Source organism: Oreochromis niloticus, linkage group LG4 (assembly GCF_001858045.2).
Source record: "Oreochromis niloticus isolate F11D_XX linkage group LG4, O_niloticus_UMD_NMBU, whole genome shotgun sequence".
In the NCBI taxonomy this organism is placed as follows: Eukaryota; Metazoa; Chordata; class Actinopteri; order Cichliformes; family Cichlidae; genus Oreochromis; species Oreochromis niloticus.
In genome coordinates, this window is record NC_031969.2 from 33,955,604 (window position 1) to 33,981,630 (window position 26,027).

The window sequence follows — 26,027 nt, forward strand, 5'->3', positions numbered from 1 at the left end:
TCTCACCGAGAAAGGAGGACTATGTGTCCTCTTTAACAACACATGTTGCACATACATTCCAGATAATGTGCACTCATCGAACATGACTGATGCTCTGAAAACACTCAGACAACTTCGGGATGCACAACAACGAGACTATGCCACAAACACGGAAGACTGGCTTACATGGCTCTTAATCCCTGCTGATTAAAGGACTTGTTTTTGTTGGTGTTATAATACTGTTATTGTGTCTTCTCACTTCATGTGTCATACCTTGTTTGAAGAACATGGTATCAAAAATGGTAACTGCTTCAATTCATGCTTACATCACCCTATCACAGAATGAAGAAGATGATAATGAGATAGACACTTGGATATAACATACTCACAAAACCCACTATTTTATGATGTCTTGGCTAAAAATGTTTACAAGTGGCCGTAGACTGATACAATGTTAGTGGTTGCTATGTACATATACATATGTACAACAGGAGGGAATGTTAAGAGATTTTTTAGGATTTTAGGATTTTTATTATGTTATGCTTAAAAGTACATTTCATTATCTAGATGTGTTTGCTCTTTCAGTATTCAGCTTAAATAGAGAAGTTATGCTCTGTTCAACAGGAAGCCTGCATGCAGCACAGTTCTATTTTTATCTCTTCCTGTACATGCTACACGATTCCTCATGCAGGATTTAAATCATTAAAAAAACTGTGTAAAGTAATAAAAATCTAAATAATATAATGCTTTGTTTCCATTATGTTGTATTTTTTCATTTGTTACCTGAAGCAGTGCTTTGATATTGAGATTGTAGTGTTACTAGGGTGGAGCACCTGATCACAGACCTCTCCACACTTAAGTGTTCTGTGTCGCTGTGGATGCTGTCGCCTCTAACGTCAGCTTTCCTTTCTGTTCTGCTCTGTCTGGTTTTGGTGGGTTGCTGTGCAGACTGCAGCAGCTACAAGCAGGAGAGGATGGGAAAATATTTAAGCTCCACAAAAAGTGATATGGGTGTATATTAAGTGAAATAAGTTAAAGCTTATAGAACATGTTCAGCGCCACCTTGTGTCAGTACAGAATGTGACAGCACCGGGTTGGTTGTTTGCTGTTAATAGACTTACTATGCATGTAAGCTAGCTGGTGACAGAAATGCTAACTCAATGGAAAACATGGAAACTAACATTAAAGAGCAGTCTAAGGAGGTCTCTTTTTGTGCTGCAATGATAAGCTCTATGTTAAGAAACCAAGGATGTAGTGCGCACTTCCCCTGTCAGTCTCTTTAGCAGTAAGTGGTTCTTCGATGTTTGGCTGTGCTGGAACAGGAAAATCCTCCTGTTAGCCGTGATGTTCGGGTTTGCAGAGAACTGTATAAATGAGGACTGTGTGCAGGAGAGCCTGTTTCAGTTCGACGACCCCGTGGTTCACTCGACCGACATTTTCCTTGTCGGCTCTCCTGAAAAATGAAGTAAGGGAGGGTGAGACGAAAAAACAGAGAGCTCGAACAGGAAGCAGAGCGTGTTTCTGCTCAGTCTCAGAGGTGAAGCCTTGAAGCTGTGTGGTTTAGTGAAATGCTGCCCTCTGCTGCTCACAGGAGGAAACACAGCCTGCAGCTCCAAACAAACAAGCCTCTGCTGCTGAGCCTGTTGTTCTGCAGTTTCACCATCAACCACTAGGTGGCACTGATGTTTCTCTCTGTGAGTCGATCCAGCTGCCCCGACATGAACTCATGTCTCCTTTTCCAGATCAGTTTCCACACAGTGGGAAAAGGCCATGGAGTGAAGGAAAGGTGTGACGGAGAGACTTAAAAGGACTTAGGAAAGGAGAAGCAGACTGCTTTTACGCTGGACTCCTTAATCATGTCTGCACTGCTGAAACTACAATGTCTACAGGATGGACTACAGAAGCCGGTCTTACGATCATCCCAGCGTGTTCTGTCGTTTCCTGCAGGGAAATATAACATTTCACTCAAATGCGAGAATTCAAACAGCTTTATTGTGACTGCAGATACTCCGGGGTCAGTGCAGAAAAACAGTGACAGAAGAAGAAGCAGCCAGAACTGTGTAGGAGGCCAATCACAGCTCGGGGGACACTTGGGGACATTTTTATTATTATTGTGAAAACTAATTAAAAATACTATAAATGCTTTAAATGAACTATAAAATAAATAAAAAATGAACGGTGGAGGGGAAAAAAGTTGTTTTCATGACAAAATTCATGCAAAAAAGTTACATTAATATATTTTAAAATAACAATATTTACAGCAAATATTTGAAAAATGTTTGTTAATGAGCACTGAAATGTTTTTTTTTTTGACTAACAGAGATTAATGTATAAAAGAGTTCAGTGAGCTTTGAGGCTGAAATCATCCCACACACTGTTTCTTTTTTTGGTCTTTGGTGACGTCAGAAGCTCTCAGACGAGAGCCAACAAAGCGGTTTGAGGGGAAACGTCTCGAGGATGCCGCCGCGCTCACGTGTCTGCCATGAATATGAATCTGAAGCCTGCCAGCTTCATTTAGTGCCTTCTTCAAACTGCTACTAAAATTTAGCCTAGCATTACTTTGGCAGGAAGTGATGTCACTATTAAGAGTCTGACAGATGGCGAGCTGCAGTCTGGAGTCACTCTGAGCGTCGAACATCAGAACAGGACAAGAAATCCAACTTTTTAATAAACAAGCATGTGACATCCAGCTGTGGTGATTTGGACACGATGTTGATGATGGCGGTCATGGAGATAGACTTCCTGAGTGGACAGATCGATGGCGTCTCTCGTGTTTCAGAGGGAGTAAAGCTTCAGCTGCTCCTCTATGTCGGCCTCCGTCACCTCCTGGTTCGCCTTCAGCAGCTGGAAGATGGCTGCCAGCTGCTCCTGTTGTACCCTGGGATGTCAACACACACACACACACACACACACATACAGTTAACAGTTTAGCCTCCGGGATCGTTTTTATTGTTGATCCTCGCTCAGGTGTTTTCAGATTGTGGATTTGGATGTTCACCGAATTAATTCATATAAATGAACCAGATTATTGCAAACAGCTAACAGTCTCACCATCTGTAATGTGTTGATATGAGCCTTACATAGCTCTGCCTGCAGCTAGCAACCAGGTAGCACATCATTAGACAGAACTGCACTGAAGCCTTCAGCCAACGAGCTTGACAATGAATGTTTGGTGTGAGCACCTTCATCCTTCAGCTCTCTGAGGATCTCTTCTCCAGGCTTCTTGAAGGACGTTCAGAGCTCTTCTTTGGATGTTTCTGCCTCAGGATGTCCCCACACTGCTTCAGGGATGCTCCACTGTGTGTTGGCATGCTTTCACTGCACTGGCAGTGTGTTTGGGATCATTGTCAGGCTGAAAAATGAGGCTGCCAATCAGAATCTTCCAGATGTTACTGCATGTGGATCAAAATCTGATTTTCTTCATTAATCAGCAGTTTTAACTCCAACACACATCCAGCTAAATGAAACCAGTCCAAATACTCTAGCACTGCAAATGTCTCTGAAAGTGTTTCCACTGAGGAATCCCGGCAGTGGCTGTAAGCTGACGGTGCTGAACCATCTACAATTGATTCACGAGTGCTTTTTGTCATCACGTTTCTTGTCTTTACTTCTCTCTCATTATTTCGTCTGCCCCTCGTCTGTGTTAGGTCTTCAGCCTGAGATAAAACAGGAGCATTTCCGTCATCTGCATCTTGATATTTTGAAACCAGACTTGTCACTCGTCACTTTTGATCCTAAATTCTCAGTGAGAGAGAGCGAGGAACAAAAGCCAGCTCCTCCTGCTTCCAGCTCCTTTGCTACTCTCACGGGAAAATAAACGTCATTTTTTATTGAATACAACCTAAAACCAGAGACCGAGACCATCGACCCGACCGGCTTGCTGAGCTCAGAGATCAGCTGAGCAGCAGGCTCACCTCCTGACCTCTTACAGCCAGAGGAGGTCTTAATGCAGGTTTGCCATTTTTGGAGGGACATTCATTTTTTATGTCGTCTGTGGTTACACTTTTAGTTTTGCATGTGTTGCCTCTAAACAATCACCTGATGGTGCTGTTGTCTCTGTCAGCTCCACCTAAACTTTGAAGCAAAAACAGGAAACAGGAAAGAGTAAACAAACACTGAGAATGGGCAAAAGTATTTTTAATAATCCAGAATTTACAAAACAAAGATCAGAAAGAATCAACAACATGTTTCACACTTTTATTTCATGGTTAACATTTAAAATCACAACTGAACACTGAAGCTAGCAGGAACGTTTTATTGCAGCTTGTCGTCTAATTTTCTTTTTTCATTTGAAACCAGCAGTGAGAACTAGGTTATACTGAGGTTAACTTCATTAACATTCACTCACATAATTAATTTGTTTGCTTCAGAAAGGCTGGACACGAAAAGCAGACAGAAGAAACTCCTGAAGGCACTTTGGTGTGAAGACGTTTGCTATTCACAAGCAGCTCAAACCTCAAAACTCAACAACAAGAGAAGAAAGCAGGCAGGACTTTCTGCAGGGTCTGATCTTCATCTCTTCAGCGCTCCTCATCCTCACGGATCAGCTGTAAGAATACAAAGAAAACACAAGCTGACAGGAGTTTGAGATCACAACTACAGGAAAACTTGCAAAAATGACTCAAACCGTCTGAAAATCTAAACCTGGTGATGCTAAAACGCCCCACAGAGTTAGAGCAGATCTACGGTGTTTAACGTGATGTTGTTCTGGAGTCAACTCAGCTCTGAAAGATGCTAATGCCAACATTTACTCTACTCAAATATTCAGGTTTATAGATGCTGAATGGCAGAGAGGTAAACGGTGCTGCACCGAAAACCTCCTCGAGGTTGCTTTGGTGCCTCGTAGTTTGCATAGAAGTCGTTGACTTGCATGCAAATACTCGATAATGACTCACTGAGCTGTTGTAACAGAGCTCGCCTTCAGAGTAAAAGCTGCATGAAATGTGTTGGCTTCAGCGATAAGGCACAACTTTTACTTTGAAAGCAAATGTTCTGTTTCCAGTCTGTGGTTGGTTGGTGTTTGCAGTCTGCATCTCCAGTGCAAACTACAGGAGACTGCAGAGGTCTGCTAACAGTGGGAACATAAAACACACACAGGTTTTAGGTGCAGCACCGATTTGGGACTGAGGTAACCTAGGCAACAGTCACCCTCCAGCCGGGGACAACACATTTTTCCTTGACTTAAGTTTGCTGAGCGGTCACTGGGAAGCCTAAGCTAACATTTCAGTGGAAAGTCCTTCACGAGCGACTCCAGCTGTTAGAGGCAACCAGAGTCAGTTAGGTTAACGTAGACAGAGTTTGACTCATGGAAAACGTTGCCTAACATGGTTAACAACGGCGCTCCTGACAGGTAAAGCAAAGGGCGGCACTCACCGTTAGCTGAGCGTTAGCAGGCAGCATGCAGGGTTAGCAGGCGAGCAGCACAGCTGGACAGAAGCTGACAGATGTAACGAGACCAGAGCGAAGACAGAAATAAACGAGCAGAGGCGAGCGCTTGATCAGCAGCCGGTCCACAGCGACACAGCAGCTGCCTCAGGCTACATCGACAAAGCAAAGTTCGCAGAAGTGTTTCTCCAGCTACAGAACACACCTCCACCCTGAAATTATTTATTCACCTGGATCAAAACACAGAAAATTCAACAGGACAAAATGTTGATGATGACAGTCATTCAGTTCGCACACCTCTAACCCACAGGTCAAAATAAAGATGGCGAGGTTTTAAAGTCCATGAGAGTCCACAGTGCTGCACATTCACCACGACTGAAGCAATGAAACGACCCGCGGTTCATCCCAGGGGACATGAAACCCTGCAGGGTACAGGAAGGACATCGGACATGTGGAGCTTTAGGTCAGGGGTGGCCAACCCGCGGCTCTCGAGCCGCATGCGGCTCTTTGCCTGGTTTCATGCGGCTCTTACGTTCATATCAAAGTTTGTGTTTTGGTTTTTTTGTGTGTTGTTGTTTTAAAATGTGCGCGTTCGCTTCGCTTGAGTTCAATACGGTATTTTCATCAAATGCGCATGTGTGTGAGATGAAAATACCGCAAAGTTTCCCAGTAGGAGTAAGTTCGCCCTCAAAATGGCAGGGAAAAAAGGCACAGCAAAAAGAAAATATGAAGATGAACACAGGACATTTTTTACAGAGTGGGAGAGTTTATATTTTTTTGTTGAACACAATGGCAAGCCATTCTGCCTTATATGTCAGATGTCGCATTTCAAAGCTTCAAATCTTCAGCGCCACTTCAGCTCACTCCATGCTAACATCGACCAGGAATTTCCAAAAGGGACTGAACTTCGCAAGCACGAGTTGGACACTTTGAAAAGTCAGGCAGAAAAGCAGATACAGTTTTTCCAAAAATTTACGAAGCGGTCAGAGACCATAACGCTCGCATCCTATCAGCTGGCTTGGAACACTGCACGGGCTAAAAAGCCATACAATGAAGGGGAGTTTGTTAAAAAATGCCTCAGTGACGTTGTTGAAATCTTGTCTCCTGAAAACGACAAACTAAAACGCATGGTATCAGACGTCCAACTGTCCCGCCACACTGTTGAACACAGAATATTGGACATTAACACAGCTATTGAATCACAGTTGCACTCTGACCTTCAAGCATGTGAGTATTTTAGTGTCGCATTGGATGAGAGTTGTGATATACAAGACAAGCCTCAGTTGGCAATATTTGCACGTCTGTGTCAAACGATTGTGTGATCCAAGAAGAACTCCTGGATATTGTGCCATTAAAAGACAGAACCCGTGGGATAGATGTGAAAGAAACCATGATGGCTGCATTTGAAAAAGCAAATCTGCCCATAACAAAATTAACTGCAATAGCCACGGATGGAGCGCCAGCCATGATGGGATCTGTGAACGGGCTTGTGGGGCTGTGCAAAGCTGACCAAACTATTCCTGACTTTTGGAATTTCCACTGCATCATCCACATGGAGCAACTCGTGTCTAAATCATTGAATTTAGATAACGTCATGAAGCCTGTGATGGAAATCATCAACTATATCCGCACACGTGTGCTTAACCACAGGCAATTCAAGAATCTCATCGCTGAGCTGGACCAAGGGCTTCCAGGTGACCTGCCGCTGCACTGTGAGGTGGCTGTCAAAAGGCCAGGTACTCTCTCGCTTCTTTGAGCTTTTGGATGCCGTGAAACTGTTTATGGAAGAGAAGGACAAGGACTATCCCGAGCTCTCGGACCTCAAGTGGATTATGGATCTGGCCTTTTTGGTCGACATGCTGTGTCACTTGGACAGACTGAACCTGACCCTGCAGGGTAAGTTAAAAATGCTGCCTGACCTGGTGCAAAGTGTGTTTGGTTTGTCAACAAACTGAAGCTGTTCAAGACACATATTCAAAAGGGAGATTTAACGCATTTTCCCACTCTGCTAAGAGCCAGCGGGCAAGTCGCCAGCGCCGCCCTGAGTAAGCAAAGAGCCAGATATGCAACGCTGATTGAAAACTTGCACGAAAGCTTTGTGACCCCGTTCCATGATCTACAATTGAAAAGGCCACAGATTACGTTCCTCGTCGACGCATTTAATGCAGAGACCGGCTGTTTGAAAGTCCCGCTAGTCACAGATGAAGCTGCGGCTGAGTTGGAGATGATCGATCTTTGTGAGGAGGACCAATTGAAACCTGCTTTAAGGGAAGGGACCATTGAGTTCTGGAAAAGTGTGCCAATGGAAAAATACCCCAATGTCAAACGGGCTGCGCTCAAGATACTGTCAATGTTTGGGTCAACATACGTCTGTGAGTCTGTGTTTTCTACCCTAAAACATGTGAAATCAAAGCATCGATCTGTTCTGACTGACACTCATGTGAAAGAATTGCTTCGAGTGGCAAAAACGGAATACAAGCCAGATTTGAAGAGGATTGTTCAAGGCAAGGAATGCCAGAAGTCCCACTAAACAACATGCATTGTAAAAGTAAATGCTATTGTAGATTATTATATTTTTGTTTGTGGACTTGGTTGAACTGAGAGTTTGTGTGTGAGACAGTGCACACAGCGTTCATTGTTGAAAATGACTGGCCTGTGGTTTTAGTACTGTAGGAGTCCATTTCTGTCATTATCATGTTGGTGTGTGACATTTACAATAAATCTGGCTGAGCAGAGGTGTGTGTGTGTGTGTGTGTGTGTGTGTGTGTGTGTGTGTGTGTGTGTGTGAGAGAGAGAGAGAGAGAGAGAGAGGGGAGGAAAGGATGGGTGATGTTCATGTGTGCCCATGCGTATGATGTGGCTCTTTGCGGTAACACAGTAAAAAAAAAGTGGCTGTTGGTCTCTGACTGGTTGGCCACCCCTGCTTTAGGTGGAAAAATAAAACTTTATTATATTTTAACAGCACCTGAACATGTGCCACTAAAATGTTTAGAAATTTTTACCAAATATGGCGATGACGCCGCCGAGCTCTCTGCTCGTCACAGTCGGCGTGTAATAAAAGAACTCCATATGACGGGGGTGGGGAACCCCAGGCCTCGAGAGAACTTCAGGACATGTTGAGGAGGTAATTTAGCCATTTAAATCAGGCGACCATCCCCGCTGATTCACTCTAGTTCACATCATCATGAATCATCATGTATTTAATGATTTTTATTCTTCATTTCAGTTTTAAACCAGGTTTTATTTTTAATATTCTCAATCTGATCTTCTTTTGTGTTTACAGGTGACTTTGTGGTGTCCATCAGTCTCCTGGTCCAGGCTGACTGTGACTGTGTGACAGCTGATATATTAATAAGATGTATTATTATGGTTCTTTTAAATGTGTGCTGTGTTTGACCAGAGGAGGGCGCTCATGGCTCATGGAAAAGTCCATAAAAGAAACTGAGCTCGGCCGCTCAGACGCAGGCGGAGGACTCTCCATCAAACACGAAGGTCCTCGCTGCTCGTTTTCTCCATAACAGCAACCACTAATTATGGGCCACGGTTTCCTGTGCTTTGGATAATGTGCTGAACTGTTTGGCTTAAATGATTCAGCCTCTGTTTTTATGTCTTTAAGCGCCTCCACGATCCCGTCCGAATCATTGTAACCCTGCGCTGACGTCTGCTGCACAGTCGAGTTTCTGCAGGAGGCTGATATGAAGTCTGGCAGCCCGCTGCTAGAATCACAGCAGCAGTGATATCAAAGTCCACACCCAGAAATTAAACTGCTCCGGACGAGGCAGCAGCTGTGACGGGCGTCTGCTCTCAGGCCTTTTTGTTTGAGCGCTTCATGAGATGAACTCAAAGTTTGCAGCTCCGCTCATCTGTGAGGGAGACGAACAGTAAAATCAAGTTACTGTGACCTCTGCAACAAAGTGTTCCAGTAGTTCATGCAGGTCAGGAAAATGTGTGTGTGAAAGCTGGAGACTGAATCAAGGACAACCGGATACTTCCAGGACAAAGAGACGGGTTGGTAGGAAATACAAAACAGTCCCAGGAATAAAAACCAAATCAAATGATTGTAACGAGTCGCAGGGTGAACACACCTCTGCCTCCATAAACAGGCAGTAGCCCTGAAGTACGGGATTAATCTGCAGAGGTAACAGAGCTAATGAAAGCCGACTGTCTGAGGTGAGCGGCTGGACTGAAGAGGAGCATCTCACCTGTCTGAGGTAAAGAAGGCAGCGCACATCAGGGCCGAACCACATGAAGGGGAGTCTGAGGACGTGTCCACGCTGTGACTGCAGCATGAAGCCTGATCTTAAAATCTGGATTCTTCACATGACTCAAAGAGTTCCCATCACACTTCTGTGAAAATGCTCCCAGAGTTCGTCCAACCCTGGAGCCCGGGAAACTCACGTCAGTCCCAGCGTGGTCACGTGACCCCGGCACTCTTTTCTTTTAGATTAAAAACTCATGAATCTGCCCTTTCAACACTGAGCGCGCTCCTGCTGCAGCTGGAGGTGCAGAGCGTCTCCTTTGTGTTTCCTGTATGGACGTCTTATCCCCTCGGAGAACATGTGACCCACATCGGCTGCCTTTTGTCCACACTGGGTCACACTCAGTCGGTACACTGGTGCATGCTGGGAGGTTAAAGGGGCGGGGCTGAACTTCCTGTTAAGAGACGGTGAAGGACAATAATGATAAGAGGATAAGCAGCCGCTGTCTGGAGCGGCGGGCTGGGTGTAAACACAGACCATGTGACCAACAGCAGAGGAATGAGCGTGAAACAGGGGGAGAGGCGCGTCAGTCACATGGATCGACCGATCAATAATCAATCATCGGCACCTCATGCAGAATATCTCACTGCAGAGACAGGAAACGATTAAAAGTTGGGACACGCCCACTCGTGGGCAGAAAACACAAAAACATGTTTTAAATGTTCTCCACATGAAGCGTCAGCAGGGACCCAACCAAGAGTTGGACCCGAACGTCCACAGGAGACACAAACACAGACCCTCCCCACAGAGGAGACTCCACAGTCACAATGAAAGAAATAAGAAAATCATAGCTACGCGCACTGCTTTAATATGCCTTCAACTCGTTTTAAATTCCAGTAACATTTTCTGTTTTCTTTTGAAGTTGCAGCTGAAACGAATCACATGACTGCTTCTGTGGTTCCACGAAAGCTGATTCTCAGAGTTTATTTTATCGTCATTTTGCAGATTGAATCAAATAATCAAATCATTACAGATGTTCTTTAATTATGTTCCTCCAGCACATTTAATTCCTTTTATCAACATGTTTGTTCTTCTGAAGAAACCCAGACTTCAGATGAGGGACGTCTCTCCTGCAGCTGCTGTCGGCTCTGCAGGAGAGACGTTAATCAGTTTACAGCTTCTTATTGGACGCTTTGATCTAACTGGCTGCATTTGTCCCACCGGTTTGCAGCTCTGTTTCTCACTGTGAATGTTGGCGTCAGTCTATCTGTGCTGCAGTGTTAGGGGTGATTAAGGACGGGCAGGGCTGAGGGTTTAGGGAGGGGATATTCTCCTTACCATCTCCTTCCTAGCACACTAGCACGAGTCTGCTGAGGCTGATTACAGAGAGGTAAAATCAGACGTGAGCTCTATCCTGGAAAGATAAAGGTGGAGGCTGTCAGACACGTCACTCATACAATCCAGAAAAACGTGCAAAAGGTTGGTGCATGCTGGGATATTCCAGGAGGGAAGGATAAAAAAGAAACTTAAATTAAAAGTTTGTTTCGTGTCACTTAAAAAAGCCTGATGATCACGATTCTGTGTATAACTGAACAGGGCTATCAGACACATGCACACGGTGTCATAAAGAACCAAATTATAAGTGAGACCAGCACATCACAGGTGTCACATGATGATGTTCGATCCTCCCAGTATGCACAACATGTATTCTAATGAAGAAGGAGGCAACAGTCCCAGAACAGGACGCATCAGGCCGCTGCAGCGGGACTGGATTTGGGCTGCTGAGACCAATCAGGGATGAACTTTGACCCAAACCTGTGCAAAACAAAATGCTCCCTCCTCAGTCTTTGAAACACGCCCACCTCTCTGCATCCAGCACAGCTGCTGCTGCATGCAGGTACCTTATGCACTAATGTGGTCATTTATGTTGCTGATGAATGCATATGATCCATCATATGATGCATGACAGCTGATTACAAAAGGACAGAAAAATGACTGTTTGTGGTCAGTTAGCATCTTTTGTGCCCTTTGTGCAAACCTCTGTGTCCCACAGTGAGGAGCGACCTTTCCAGTCCTTCAGTCTGGAGGGACTCGCCCGTTCTCGAGTTTCTCCTGACTCAGAAGGTTTTGGCCTCCAGGTGTTTGACACCCTGCCTCAGGGAGGACGAGGCTCGGGTCAGACTGAACACAAACAAAAGCCTCGAGGTGCTGAAGGTAACGTTACGCTGTGCAGCTGGAAGCAAACACTCAGAGTTTAACAGATGCTTGACGAGGATTCTGCACAAGCTTCCCTCAGCAAACTGAGAACAGAGAGACCCCCCCCCCCCAGGAACAGAGTGCAGCAGCAGCGCCAAGCCACACAAAGCTCCAGTCTCCAATCAGAGCGCTGCAGACGTGCACTCCCCACACCGACAAGAGCAGAGAATAAAAACGGTGAAATCTGCCAGACCTTCATCCGCAGGCTGCTTCTCTACTCAACTCTGATTTAACAAAGAAGAAACAGAAACTCCGTCCAGCTGCAGGCTCACAGACGGGCACAGACAGCATGTAGCAGCACATTACATAACACTGCGTTCAGACAGTGTCAGCCTCAGGATGTGTTGAACAGACACGCATGGAGGAGACAGAAGCTGCTCTGGATGTACGAACCAGAACGCTCTCTCACTCCGGCGAGGACGGACCGAGTCCTCTGCATGAAGGTCCTCAGCTACAGTCTCTATTTGAATTATCAGCTGCCTCAGTTAAAAATCTGCTGGGATGGAAACATAGGAGTGGGTGAAGAGCATCAGGAGGCGGAGCTGCTCCCAGCACAGCACAGGTATGACAAAGGTGTACCTGGGGTGGTAAAGGGGAAGACATGGTTCTACGTGGTTCTGGTTCCACACCGAGCCCAGTCTACACGAAGCAGGCGTTTACTGTCAGTGGGTTAAAGCCTCCACCTTTCCTGCTTCTCCCATTCATGGCGTTGCACCCTTCCCTGTTCGAGCCCACTTATCCACCAATCAGCATTTGACCGACACACAGCATCGTCCACACTGAGCCACGTGCTGAGAGATACTGCTCTCTAACCACATCAATACAATTAAAGCCTGATGAGTTAAAATGAAACCACAGCTGTTTTTTGTTTCCTGAGCTCTTCCATCAAATCACAAATGTCTTCCACGCCGAGTGTCATAAAGTTTCAAGGAACCAATCAGCTTTGGCTGCTCTGTGCAGCTGTCCTGTCCATGCAGACAGCACACAGGATAGAACAGGGTGTGTTAGCATGCAGTGAGACCATCGGGCAGCCCGAGGAAACCAACCTCTGCTCCTCCTCCATGTCCTCCTGGGTCATCAGCACTGCCACCTTACTCTGTTTCATTCCCGGGGTGAAGTTCAGCACATCAGCAGCTGCAGCCACATCTGGAACAGCAGAGGGAGCGCACACATGTTAGCATCTGGCTGATGTCAGCTCTAACTCATCAGCTCATACCGACCTGAAGCACATTTTACAGGACTCTTCTTTTTTTTTAAATGTACTTCAGCTCAGGCATACACATTAATATGCTGAGTAACTAACAACTAAAATATTCTGCATCTCTGTTTTCATTCTTGAAATAGCGAGAGCGGCAGGACTCACAGTTTTGGTGACGATGAAAAACGTCCTTACTGTAGATTTAAAAGAGCTTAGAAGCAAAGTCCAAACGGTGACATCACTGCAGTCTGTGGTTTATCATGTCTGTAATTGTATTAGTGCAGCAATGACCTCAGAGCACACAAATGCACCTGACGCTCCACCTGCTGTGTGACAGGTTGGAGGTCATATGGCGAGCCGTCAGCGTGCACGCCAAGAGCTTTGCTGCCTGTTCAAGATTAAGTATCATCCTCCTGCAGCAGATGGCTGCTCCACCTCTACGCACGCCAGCTGATACGGTAACCACGCTCCGGCTCAGCCAGCGTCGACAGCCGGCCGCACACAGCACGGTTACTCATCATGCATGAACCTGGATACTGATCCAGACATGCAGGTCACAGTGATCACGGGGAGCAGCCGGATTTCCTCCTTGCTGATTCATTAACAGCAAATCAGCTGTTCTAAAATATATTCCTCATGGTCACACGTTGTATTTCAGTAAGCCCAGCATCTGTGTACACTCCTAATGTTTCCTGGAAGTGACTTATCTGTGACGCGCAGCTGCTGGCCTCTACAACGAGCCGTTTTCTGCTCAAAGATTATCTTCAGTGTAAAAGAAGCAGACATAAATCCAGAGCACAAGTATGTGGGCAGCTTCAGTGTTCACAGCTGGCTCAAACTTTCAGCACGTTAAGTCTGCTCTGCAGAAGTTCTGCATGTTTTAGCAGCATATATACCCATCCCGAGAATCAGTATGACCAATGTCATTGTCACATACATGTTACACCACATGTCACTGTACAAAGTAAATGTTTTTGAGGCGTTGGCATCGAGAAGTTCAGGAGCCTTGAGCCAACTGTTGTCGTGATTTGGCGCTAAATAAATAAAGTTAAAATTGAGGAACCATCATTCTTCACTAAATAATTCAGTACACAGGCTGTACTGAATTATTTAACAGGTTTAGGACTGGCTTTTCAAATGTATGTTTAACAGAAGAGGGCCCAGGATAGAGCCTTGAGGAACTCCTAATATTTAATTACTGGAATCTTAGACACTAGGCAGTCCTTGGCCAATAAATAAAACCAGTTCTGGACTCTGTCCTCAGTCTCATGTGGTCCACTGAGGTCAACTAAGACCAAAACCTCTCTGATCAGAGAGAGGAGAGTAGAACTGCTCAGTCCAGCTAGCAGACTTACCGTCATCCAGGACGGTCTCTGGTTCGGGTTCCCGCTCACGCGATGGTTCTGTCAGACCTTCATTGGGTCCGGGCATCTGCTCAAGCAGTTCTTCAGGTTCAGTCGCGGGCTTCTGGGCTGCCACTTCAGACACGAGCACAGGCTCTGGATCAGTAACAGGTTCTGGGACAGTTTTGGGTTCAGATACGAGTTCAGGGGACCTGGCTGGTTCTGATAAGGGCTCTGCTACAGGTTTGGACTCTGGGGTAGGTTCTGCAGCTTGTTCTGGGCCTGATACCAAGCCTGGTATGGGTTCAGACACTGGTGCTGCTTCTTGTGCTTCATCTGGTTCAAGAACAGGTTCTGGGCCTGACACAGCTTCAGAGACAAGTTCTGATACTGTGACTGGTTCTGGAACAGACTTTGGCTCTTTTGTTGGTTCAGGGACTGCTTCTGGGGCCGGTGGTCGTTCTGTTCTTGTCTCTGGCACTTTTTTTGGTTGTGCCACAGGTTCTGGTGCTGTGACTGCTTCTCTGTCCTCTGGATCTTCTGCTGCTTCTGGCTCAGCTTCTGGTATCTTCACTGGTTCAGGGACATGTTGTGGTTCTGGGACAGCCTGAAAAGAGAAAGATTATGAAAACAGTTCACAGCAGTGGACGTCACAGCTGAATGAGCAGCTCGCCGACTGTCAAAACTGAGAAGTGTTTACTGATAAACCTGCTGAAGTCTGGAATCTGCTTTGGGAAAGTTTATGAATTACGTCATTCTGTAATTCGAAGTATTTTTTCCTTGTAAGAAAATTAGATTTCATGAAGGTTGGTTTTTGATAACTTTAAAGACATTTATTACGAAATGTTTTTTTTTAATGATTAGAGACCATTATTACACAGGAAAAATGCAGCTACCCTGTCAATGTGCAAATATTGTCTGCTTGTGCAAATTTCACTGGTGCTGAATTTTGCTGCCTCAGGGAACCGAACACAGACCCTTTGAATCCGGGGCTCAGAGGAAAACCCAACAACCACCATGAAAAGAAAATTTAATGAAGCAGAGAAATGTAATATCAGCCAGAATTGAAGGAAGACTTATATTTCAATAATGAAAAATACCTGTACACATGTGGACTCCGGCTCCCTGAAATGACCTCGGCACAGACCAACTCATCTGGAGGTCATTACTGTCACTTGCAGCACCTCCACAGCAACACCAGGACAAATAAAACCCTCCTCGGCTAACCCGTCCCTTCCTTGACACCCAGCAGCTCATCCATACATCTATATACTGTGTATGTACAATATACACACACAGGTATATATCTAGCAGCTGACCTCCCTGCTTGGCTGTACAGTTGCACCTGTATCTTTGAAGTGCTGAGGTTGCACACATCCAAGCAGCAGATCTGGTTTCTGCCTCAGCCTCTCTGCTTTACCACCATCCAAACTTTGCTCCTGTCCTCGTCTTTAGGAGGCGCTTGTGGCCTTAAAGAAACCAAACAGTTGGAAGGCTTTATGGAGACTAAGGAACTGTGACATGGGCGTTTGTATCGCAGCTTATCGGATACACGATTTGTTTCATTTGTTGACTGCATCCACTCTCCCGTTCCACTACAACCCAATGGTGCTCTGTTGGACTGAGATCTGTGACTGCGTACAGCGAGCTCATCGATCTGAGCTTTGAGACCTGGAACTGGCCTCAGGTCATACAGGGATGGGCGTGGCCAGCAGCAACACTCGGGCATGCTGTGGAGTGTAAACCAAGCTCAGCTGGCACTTTTCTTTTCTATTCTTAAGAACAAAATAAATGTCTCTGGTCACACAGTTGGTTCTTCAGCTCATACTTAAAAACGCGATCTCATCAGGAAACGTATTAGCAGGTCTTGAGCCCAGAGAAATGGAGGCAGAAGCATTTTTTGGAAAAACTAATAAAGGTCCGCTCTGCTCCATCAGTCTTGCCCTGACCCAAAGAGACCCCACAGTCTGCTGCTGGTCTCACCACCGAGACAGCTGGTGGCCGAGTGTAGAAATCTTTCCCCTCAGCCTGGCTGCTGCACGCCTCTTTTAATCCCACAGCAGTCCTCCATCACACCCTCAAACTGGAATGGCATCCGTTTAGCCGGAAACACGGGTTCCTTCCTCTGAATTCCTGAGCTCTGAAACACTGAAATACCCACGGTGTTAAATGCAGCTCATTAAATCGCTCTGTGAGTCAGCAGAATGATGAGGACGGGCCCTGTTTGGACTCCGGACCTAAACCGGAAAACAGTTTGTTAAAGGAGCCGTGATGAGGTCATCGTGTGCAGCGGCGTCCTTTCAGGCAACAAACATTAACTTCCTAATTTGGAGAATTTATCAACCACGCAGCACGAAAGTTAATGAGCGACGTCACAGACTGAATATCAGGGACCAATTTACCATCAGCTGATAAATAAACCATCGAACTCAGATTACATAATTTAAACTCTATCGACAGATTATTTTTGACATGAATATGCACTGAAGGAATGAGACGTTTGCTACGGGAGATTTTCTGCCTTCTCTTCATAGCCTGACTTCAAATGAGCGATTGCAGTCATTTAGTCCGAACAGATTATGACACCAAATTAGGATTGTGAGCTTTTAATTGGGACTATGTTATAAACTCATTAACAGTCATTATAAGATACAATTGCAAGAACTTGGAACTTACAAAGGATTCTGGAAAACAAGCTCTTCCACTCTGGATCAGGCCCAGTCACCGCGGCCTTCACCACCTCTGAGAGCACTTCCTGCTAAGCATATCTGTAACATTACACTGAGTGCTGTGCTCCTAAAAGCCATTTCAGCTCCATAACAGACACAGAGGAAGCATCAGCTCAGCCGGCATGTGAGGAATTCACTGAGCTACCTGAGCAAACCGTACAGAGCACTCAGACGTCGGGCATCAACCAAAATCCTGCATAAAATGATGCAAATGTTCTGAACTGCCGAAGCTTTGCTTTGGTTCTTTTCTTAAACTCTGTTTCGTACACCTGCAAATTACAAAGAAGCCTTCAGGTTTTCTTCGAACCACATCCAGATAGGGAGGAGGTCGGGGTGGATGGATGGGTCAGCTGATTACTTCAAGCTTTCAGGTAATGTTACAGTGGAGCTACAGCAGGTAAATGTTACTGAGGGCTTATTGGTGCTGTTGAGGGCAGCTGAACACTGAGAACACAGCTCTGCTCTTCTGTTATATGAGATTATAAAGGTTACAATGAAAAAGAAAAACGTAATTAATCAGAATAAAATCAATCCACCAGCTGGGGCCACGTGGATGATACGGACTGCAGGTGATTTGGTCTCATCTGATATAAGAATTCTTGCTCCACTGATTTTGGAGATGGTCGCTTGGCTACAGTTATCATTTGCAGGTCTTCCCATAAATTTAATCCCAGTATGATTCAGCTGAGGCTGAGGGCAGCGTGCCGAGGCAAGTGTCCAGCCTCTGTGTGAACAGACTCTTTATTATCCTCCTGCTTGCTGCCCTATCTCCACTTCAGCTGCTGACTCCGCCTCCATTTACGACGGAGACACTTCGACCGGGTCCTCTCACACAGATCATCTTACTTCTACTCATACAAACCAAGATCTGTGAGGCGTCCACAGAAATATTTAGATTCAGAGTGCGAGGCCGATCGCTGAGACCGGCCCTCGGTGTGTCTGCCTTTCCTCTGTTTCAGGCTCTGGTGGTGCTATAAAGAGCAAACTACTCCCCAGTGCCAGCAGCTACAACCAATAAACACCAGGAAGCTCTCTCAGAGGCCGGGTGGGGACAGGGTGTGGTTGCAGCGGTGGTGGTGAGAGTGACGGTGCCAAGCTCAGTGTAATCACCACATTGTTTTGTGCCGGACTTGATGCCCGGCCAGCAGCTCTGTGGAGCAGAGGAGTACTGAGCCAGAGCCGAGCAGGCCTCAGAGGGAGGAGGAGGAGAGGCAGGAACGGCGCCAGGCCGGGGGAAATACCAGCAGAGGTATGTCAGGCTGGAGAGAACGGCTCACAGCTTCCATGACTCGCTGCTGCTCAGTTTGACAAAACCCAACGGAGACAAGAGTCGTGTTTGAATTCATGTATAGTTGGTCCTCAAACACCGAATGTGGGACTGTTTGCTCCAGGAGTTCATGCACATCCTGTTAAAACCTCTGCTCTTCTTATCTTAATGACCTTGTAGTACCATATCACCCTATTAGAGCACTTCGCTCTCACACTGCAGGCCTACTTGTTGTTCCTAGAGTATTTAAAAGTAGAATGGGAGGCAGAGCCTTCAGTTTTCAGGCCCCTCTTCTGTGGAACCAGCTTCCAGTTTGGATTCAGGAGACAGACACTATCTCTACTTTCAAGATTAGGCTTAAAACTTTCCTTTTTGCTAAAGCATATAGTTAGGGCTGGACCAGGTGACCCTGAATCCTCCCTTAGTTATGCTGCAATAGACGTAGGCTGCCGGGGATTCCCATGATGCACTGGGTGTTTCTAATTCACTCACTATGTGTTAATAGACCTCTCTGCACTGAATCATATCTGTTATTAATCTCTGTCTCTCTTCCACAGCACGTCTTTATCCTGTCTTCCTTCTTCACCCCAACCGGCCACAGCAGATGGCCCCGCCCCTCCCTGAGCCTGGTTCTGCCGGAGGTTTCTTCCTGTTAAAAGGGAGTTTTTCCTTCCCACTGTCGCCAAAGTGCTTGCTCATAGGGGGTCATATGATTGTTGGGTTTTTCTCTGTATGTATTATTGTACGATCTACCTTATAGTATAAAGCGTGTTGTGGCGACTGTTGTTGTGATGGTGAGTTTTCACCATCAGCAGGTCAGTTTTTCTAGGAGTGAGCAGCATATATGGCCGAGAGCGTGGAGTCATGAACCATCACATAGCCTGGTTATTGAGCTGCGTGCAGACTGCATGATTAGTGCTCACTCACCAGGACTGGAGTTCAGACTTAATGAGGCCCGACTCATTTGAAGCCTCAGGATGTAGAAGAACTGCAGGTTTGGCTCCAGCTCGTGTTTTAATGAGAAATCTGCTGCTGCTCTCATCACAAACTGATGTTTATAATGACAGTAAGAAGAAAGTCGGGATTCTGGCAGCAGATAAAAATCTGTTTCTGTTGTTGGTGAACTTTAACTCCTGAGTCTGCTAATAAATCTGAAGCTCCTCCAAACACGCTCAGCTGTTTTCATGCGTCTCAGCCTGGTTTCTCCTTCCTGTTCAGCTGGTGTGACTCTGTGACAGGTTTCTGCTTAGCATGTTGGACTGATCCTTCTTCCTACGTTACAAAACTCCACCTCCATCCAGACTGCAGCCTAGATAAGGCACACGCAGAGAGAGCAGCACTTTTTGCCCAGATTAATGCAATAAAGTATTTTTTATTGTCGCTGGTGTGCTCGGGCTGGAAAAGGTGCTGCTTCTCGTTTAACACGTGAAAACAGAAGAAACATCTTTAGCTTGAAGTCAGCAGTGAAAGTTGTTTGTTCAGAGCTGGTTAACATTTCCTCTCCTTCCTCATTCTTTGAAAGTGTGTCGCTCGTGGCGAAGCAGCTCTCCATTTATGGAGATGTGAGCGAGCTCACGTCGTGCAGCTTTCACAGGAGGAACGAGACGAAACTCTCCTGTTTAGTCTCTGCATCAACATCAGAATCAGCACAAGCATCTGCTGACAGTGAAATAAAAATACATATTTTTAAAACTTGAATATTCTTCATGGATTTTCTTGGAGTAATTCCACACGTCTTAATTCTTTCCTTTGTGGCAGTAAATGTTAAATTAATATTTAAACGATTCTAATTAATATTCATATTATTTTAATTGTTTTCTACATTTCCAAAACATAATGTTCCTTATGTTTTGGTCCCCAGCTCAAACACACCACAAGTCAAATAATCCAAACTAAACAGAGTGTTTTATTACAACGGTCAGAGCAGGAAACTCTTCTACAGCACATCTATGGAGCTGGAAGGTTGATTATGTTTTGGTCCCCAGCTCAAACACACCACAAGTCAAATAATCCAAACTAAACAGAGTGTTTTATTACAACGGTCAGGGCAGGAAACTCTTCTACAGCACATCTATGGAGCTGGAAGGTTGAGGGTTTGATTCCCGACACTCAGCATGAGCAAACTTTCTTCCCTCTGTCTAAATGTAGGTTTCAGGTCAAATAGAAAGTGCAGTCAGTGTCCCTTTGGCTGTGCTGTGACTCCCACACAGAAAACAACACTCGCTGTGTTCCAGCGCTCAGACAGACGTCCTTTATGAACACTGTGAGACGGCCCACGATGCATTGCGGCAGTCGTACAGTAAGCTGGACAGCTGCAGCTCGGTGTGCTTGGGTAACGTTATCAGAGGAGACTCAGCAGCTCAGAGTCGCTGGATTTAAAAAGTGGCATCAGCAGGTTGAACTCACAGCTGTCAAACATGCACGTACCCACGCCACAGCACCACACCCACCTCCTATAGGTGGTGTCAGTGTGGGGTTAGTGTCTGGCGCCAAATATAGACGGTTAGTCGGAGGCCTGTTACAGCAGCGGTGAGCACATTCTGCAGGCTGTTTAAAGATGGCCGGCAGATGGTTTGCATGTTTAACAGCTCTCACATCAGCAGGTATTCAAATGAGTCCAACACCACAGCTCGTGTGTGCGTTTCACTCCACCCCCCCAAAAACAGTTCAACATTTCCATAGAGACGACTCAGAGTGTGCACAAGCAAATCCACCAATCACAGGGAAAAGGTGGTGACCATGTTTGGGCATCGGGCCTCCAGTCGTCAGCAGGACTCAGTCCAGAGTGCACCCAGGTAGCTCTATGAGAGCAGGTGGCAACCAAACATTCAAACGAAGCTCTACAAGCTGCAGTTTCTCTGACGTCCACTAGAGGCTCCAGCAGTGAGTCAGTCCCATAGACTCCCATGTTAAACCTTTACAGTAGAAATAAACATGTTTACAGCCTGATGCACAAACTGTTGGCCTCTGTGGATCGTTTCCTCCTTCACAACACCTGTTTATAGCTCACCTGTTTAAATTGTATTTAGGCTTAATGTTTGCATTAAGGCTCGTGCATCTGCTAGCTTCACCTGGACCTCTGGACCTGTTTGTGCTGTTGGAGCATTTTTAATGACATCATGTGACCAATAATGTGTCTGCTGTGAGGTCACTGTACCAACAAACTGTCCAATAAGCCTGAGCTGGATTTTGATTGGCTGTTACTGAGAAGTAATGATAAGGGTTGCTATTGTTAGCCTTCTTTTATTTCGGGTTTCAGAAAAGCCAAGATGGCGACAGTCAGTAAGCTCCACGTCCGTTTTCAATATACAGTCTGTGATAACTGCAGTTTCACTGAGAGCACAAAGTATGTTGCTGTTAATCGTCGTTTTAATCATCTGTGTATATAAAGTGACAGTAAATAATTAAAAATATCTGTTACCAGCTCCTTTAGATACAGGTGATAAAACTGAAGGACTTTGAGGTATTTAAGGACTTCCTGTCTGACAGGCTGCAGTTATAAACTGCGTCTATGACCCCGTTTGTACTTTTTGCATCTTGTATTGCTTATTGATCAGTTTTGGAACAAAAGTTAATTTCCCGGATTCGTAGATTTGCCTTTTATCTTTTGGAATCGGAGAAAATCTATTGAAAGTCGCCGCTTTTCTAAATAAAATTATTGCCTAAAACCAATCGGCTGATCAATAACAGGATCGATGGAGCTCACCTGGATCTTCTCGGCGGCTCCTATGTCCTCCACAGCCGGAGCTGGGGGCTCTGGTCGCAGGGAGGCTTCGGGCTCTTCTTCCAGAGCTCCTTGCGGAGGAAGGTCGTCTCTGTACCCGAGTTTGGACTTCTTGCTCCCGGCAGACGAGGAGGAGGCGTCGGGCTTCCTGCTGAGGAGCGACGTAGCGAAATAAATGGCAACGACGGTGAAGAGGATGGCGGGGATGATGACGGCGGGGTCCAGGTCCATGATGGAGAGCCGAAAAGTCACGGAGTGTGTGTGTGTGTTCAAGAGGAGGCTGAGGACCGTGTGTGTTAATCAGGCTGCGATCACACACACACTGAGCCTCATCCCGCCTCCTCACACAATCTGACCTCAACAGCTGACACACACACACACACACACACACACAGCAACGGGCAGCCGGATCTGCTTCAAAACAAAATGCTCCAAGTGGATAAAAAACTAATTTCTTGCAAGCGTTCAAAATAAAAGCCTCACATTCAGGATACAGAGGTTTTCACAATTAAAGACCTAAAACTCAAATGAGTAGGTAAGAGAGTAAGTTTTTAATATAAAACAACAACAACAACAACAACAAAACAGTCTAACGTTTGTTTAGCGATACTTTTCAAAATAAGAGACCTGACATGTAGGACAACAACTCGCAGGCTTCTTGTTCAAGTGAACATGACTTATACAACTTCAAACTTTCAAAATAAACTATCTTACAGACGGGCTACCACAGCGTTTAAGAATGGGTTTCAAAATAAAACCCCTACAAACAGGACGTAAGTGAATTTAGAGATATTTCAAAATAAAAGTCGTTAACAAAGGGGTAAAAGAGGCATCGAGGGCTAATTTTCAAAGTAAAATATCCCATGAAAGTGTAACCCAGTGTTACTTTGGTTATCTGATATTCAGTGTATATGTATATATCTATATTGGGTGTTCAGCTACAAAATGTTATTCAATGATTTTGAGGTTTTTTTTATTATTGCTGTTGGTTTGCGGCTGCTTCACGACAGTCGACTGTGGTAGTACATCCTAGCAGGAGGGGCTATGAGCTCACATGGCTTGTAGCTGTGCCAGAGAGCAAGCTTGGGTGAGCTAGCGGGGAATACCTTCATCTGCAGTAGCCTTAAAAAGACTATTGTCTGTTCTCCTGCCAGACGCCTCGCTGCTGTGCTGTCGCGCTGGTGCCATTAAAGGATCGGCGGCTGCCATTCATTCATCCATCCGGACCTCGAGTATTTGTACCGAAGTACTCACACACACACCCGCACTCAGTGCCATACACTCTCTTTATTTTGCTGGCCAGCTAACACAATTGTTTGGTTTTGTTTTTTATTCGCAAAGACATTTTGGTTATTGTCAAATAGACACTCTCTGATTACGGACTGAGGAGGTTGTAATGTTACAACCCCAGGACTGAGAAAAAAGACTCTTTACACAATATATTCACTTGTCACCTGGTTAGAAGTGGCCATTGATGAAAATATTTTTTTTCTTCTTGTTTTTGTTTACATTGTATCCCAGGGAAGTTTTAAGTTGTTCAGGTTGAAACATTTGCACTTAGAGTCGGTTAAGTTTCCTTTGATGTATCAGTGTCAAGCTGATGTTTAAGAGTGTATGTTAAGGACGTACAGTATGTGCTCCAGTCCATCAATCCTTTAAAGTGCTGGACACTGATGGTAAATTGCCATCAGACCCTAGATAAATTGTCCTCTGCTGTTATCCATATTGCTTCACTCATTCTTTGATGAGTAGATGTATTGGTTACAAAAGCAGTTAAGCTGCTTGTCAAAACAAAATCCCCAGCTTAGCGTGAAGTGAATTCAAAGGCACCGGAAGCTCTGCTCGGACTGCAGCCCGACCATCAGGCTGACCAACAAGAAGCTTCAAGCGGTTACGTGCTGAGCATTTCCTGTGCAATACCTGAACTGCAAAGTGCGAGTCTGAAATACCTGTTAGTATCTGTTCCACTGTGTATGAACGCTGCCATCATCAGCATTATTATCTATGTATTTATTCTTTTTATTGATGAATCTATTCTTTTCTATTGCTCTTTTATTCTAGTGGTCTGACATCAAGTTCTGCGGTGCTTACGATCAGAATAAAGATCAACTTATGTTTTAACTAAATAAATCTTTAAATGCTTTTTTGTTTCCAGGATTTAAATTTTGATTTTTAAAATCAGTTCATCATTTAAACCACAACAGACAAGAAGCCTGCCGAGCAGCAGGCACTTCAGAGGTCATAAATGGGGTACGTACACTCGTTGGCCACTTCATTAGGCACACCTTGTTATCTGGTTGTTAAATAATGAATCAATAAGCCAATCACATTGCAGCAGCTGCTCCGAGCATTTAGACACGCAGGTATGGTGAAGACGAGCTGCTGAAGTTCAACCTGAGCATCAGAATGATGAAGGTGATGTGACGGTGGCGGGGTTGTTGTCCCGACTGCTGCGGTGCTTGGATTTCCCCTCCAGTCATCATACAGAGAAAATATGCAGACAGCAGCGGCTCTCTGAGGGCTACTGTCTCATGGATGTACTAACAAGGTGTATCGAAGAATGTGGCAGTTCAGATTTTAACATACAGATCTCTTTCTACCTGAAGAAACACATTTTTAAAAATCTTATGATTACTCTCCCAAAACACTTCAGAAAATGAGCGTCAGGTTGAAGACCAGAGAAATGATGTAGTTTATTTTATAACATATTTTTTATCATCCTGTTGATCTGCATAAACAACTAAGCGTTAAAAGTAAATGAACTTTATTTCAGTGATTTTTCAGTTGAAATCAGGTTTTACTGGATCAGAAAAACAAGACAATGTTTCAATCATAGAAAATTTTTATTGAGTCACATGTCTGAGTTTCTCATCATCAACGCTGAACACAGACCTTCACCTAAAGGCACCGTGTGACGGCGTCACAGAGCAGCAGTGTGCCTTTGAAAACAGGTAAAACAGCGCCCCCTACAGTCAGTCACAGCACTGTTAGGCACTTTAAAGCGACAGGTCGGCAGGAAGTGAATGCACAGGTACAGCCGGCATTCTGACTCGTGTTAATTGTGTTTGATGACAGAAAACTAAACAGATCTGGGCTCTGATGAGACGTGTCTCTGATTGTTTAGAGAAAAACATTTGAAGAGGAATTAAAACATCTTTAGTTTAATTTCTGTTTGGTGGCGTTTATATTTCATGCCTAGCGTAGTGACAGGTCACCCAACAAAGATTCGAAGTTCCCCTCCAGCCTGCAGTCACCGGCTGTGCCAGTGTGAGAGTTTGGCAGACATCTTTGCTTCTCCTGAACATTTAAAAACCTCAGCAGCTCCAGACTTTCAGACAAATATCAGACTGCATGATTACAGATTACTCATTAAACTGAACAGTGATTGGGTCGAGACTTCTACAGGTTTTTTAATGGATTTTTGGAACTTGGAGCATCATTGCTGTCATGCTGAAGAAGACAGACCTTAAAAAAAAATAAATAAATAAATGAAACCCTCAACTTTGCTCTGAATCAGAGGTGATAAACTCAGGACAGGCTGGAGGAGACGTTGGATCATTGGGGTGAAGCGTCCCTTTAAACAGTCACACGTGAGCCCGTTTTCACTGTTACGATATTATTTTAATCGCTGTGATCAGAAAGTTTATGAATAATTAAACTGACTGAAGCCTCAGCTGTTATTCAACATGAAGCAAAATGCAGATAAGTACTGACAGGCTCCTCCTACACGCCTCCGCCGTTGTCCACGACCTCTCGGCTGTTCGTCTCTTGATTTTGGCACAAAGTAGAAACATCAGCTGAGAGGTGCAGAGGTCCTGCTCTAATTTCATTAGTCAGTTTGGTTCAAACAGGAAGTGTCAGACAGCAGGCAGGAAGTCTGTGTGGCACGCTAAGGCGCCAAATTGACGCCTCCATGACTTCAGCGTCAGGTAAAGAGGAGAGGACCG

General features: G+C 45.1%; 1 protein-coding gene across 8 annotated transcripts; it reads right to left on the reverse strand.

The window, feature by feature from the left end:
- Positions 1-1,952: 1,952 nt before the first annotated feature.
- On the reverse strand, positions 1,953-22,481 carry LOC100699009 (protein TsetseEP). 8 transcript variants are annotated; one of them, XM_025906491.1, is made up of 5 exons: positions 22,063-22,480; positions 14,373-14,967; positions 12,866-12,965; positions 5,353-5,516; positions 4,096-4,526 (listed from the first exon to the last, which is right to left on the reverse strand). In XM_025906491.1, the coding sequence occupies exons 1-4, from the start codon at positions 22,309-22,311 to the stop codon at positions 5,366-5,368; spliced, it is 1,095 nt and encodes a 364-aa protein (XP_025762276.1). In that variant the 5' UTR covers positions 22,312-22,480; the 3' UTR covers positions 4,096-4,526; positions 5,353-5,365. The 8 variants fall into 8 exon arrangements, 7 of the variants coding, with proteins under 7 accessions (XP_005469202.1, XP_025762276.1, XP_013125315.1 ...); XM_013269861.3 differs by lacking the exon at positions 5,353-5,516 and adding an exon at positions 10,902-10,977 and having other exon boundaries at positions 22,063-22,479; XM_019357544.2 differs by lacking the exons at positions 4,096-4,526; positions 5,353-5,516 and adding exons at positions 10,042-10,711; positions 10,902-10,977 and having other exon boundaries at positions 22,063-22,479.
- Positions 22,482-26,027: the final 3,546 nt, after the last annotated feature.

What these genes read in the sequence shown, in the direction of transcription:
- LOC100699009 (XM_025906490.1), bottom strand. Translation starts at nt 22,311, where the DNA reads ATGGACCTGGACCCCGCCGTCATCATCCCCGCCATCCTCTTCACCGTC. An exon ending in GAGCCGCCGAGAAGATCCAG is followed by an intron (nt 14,968 to 22,062) that starts GTGAGCTCCATC and finishes TTCTCTTTTCAG; the next exon opens with GCTGTCCCAGAACCACAACA. An exon ending in GACATGGAGGAGGAGCAGAG is followed by an intron (nt 10,018 to 12,865) that starts GTTGGTTTCCTC and finishes GTCTCTTAACAG; the next exon opens with GAAGTTCAGCCCCGCCCCTT.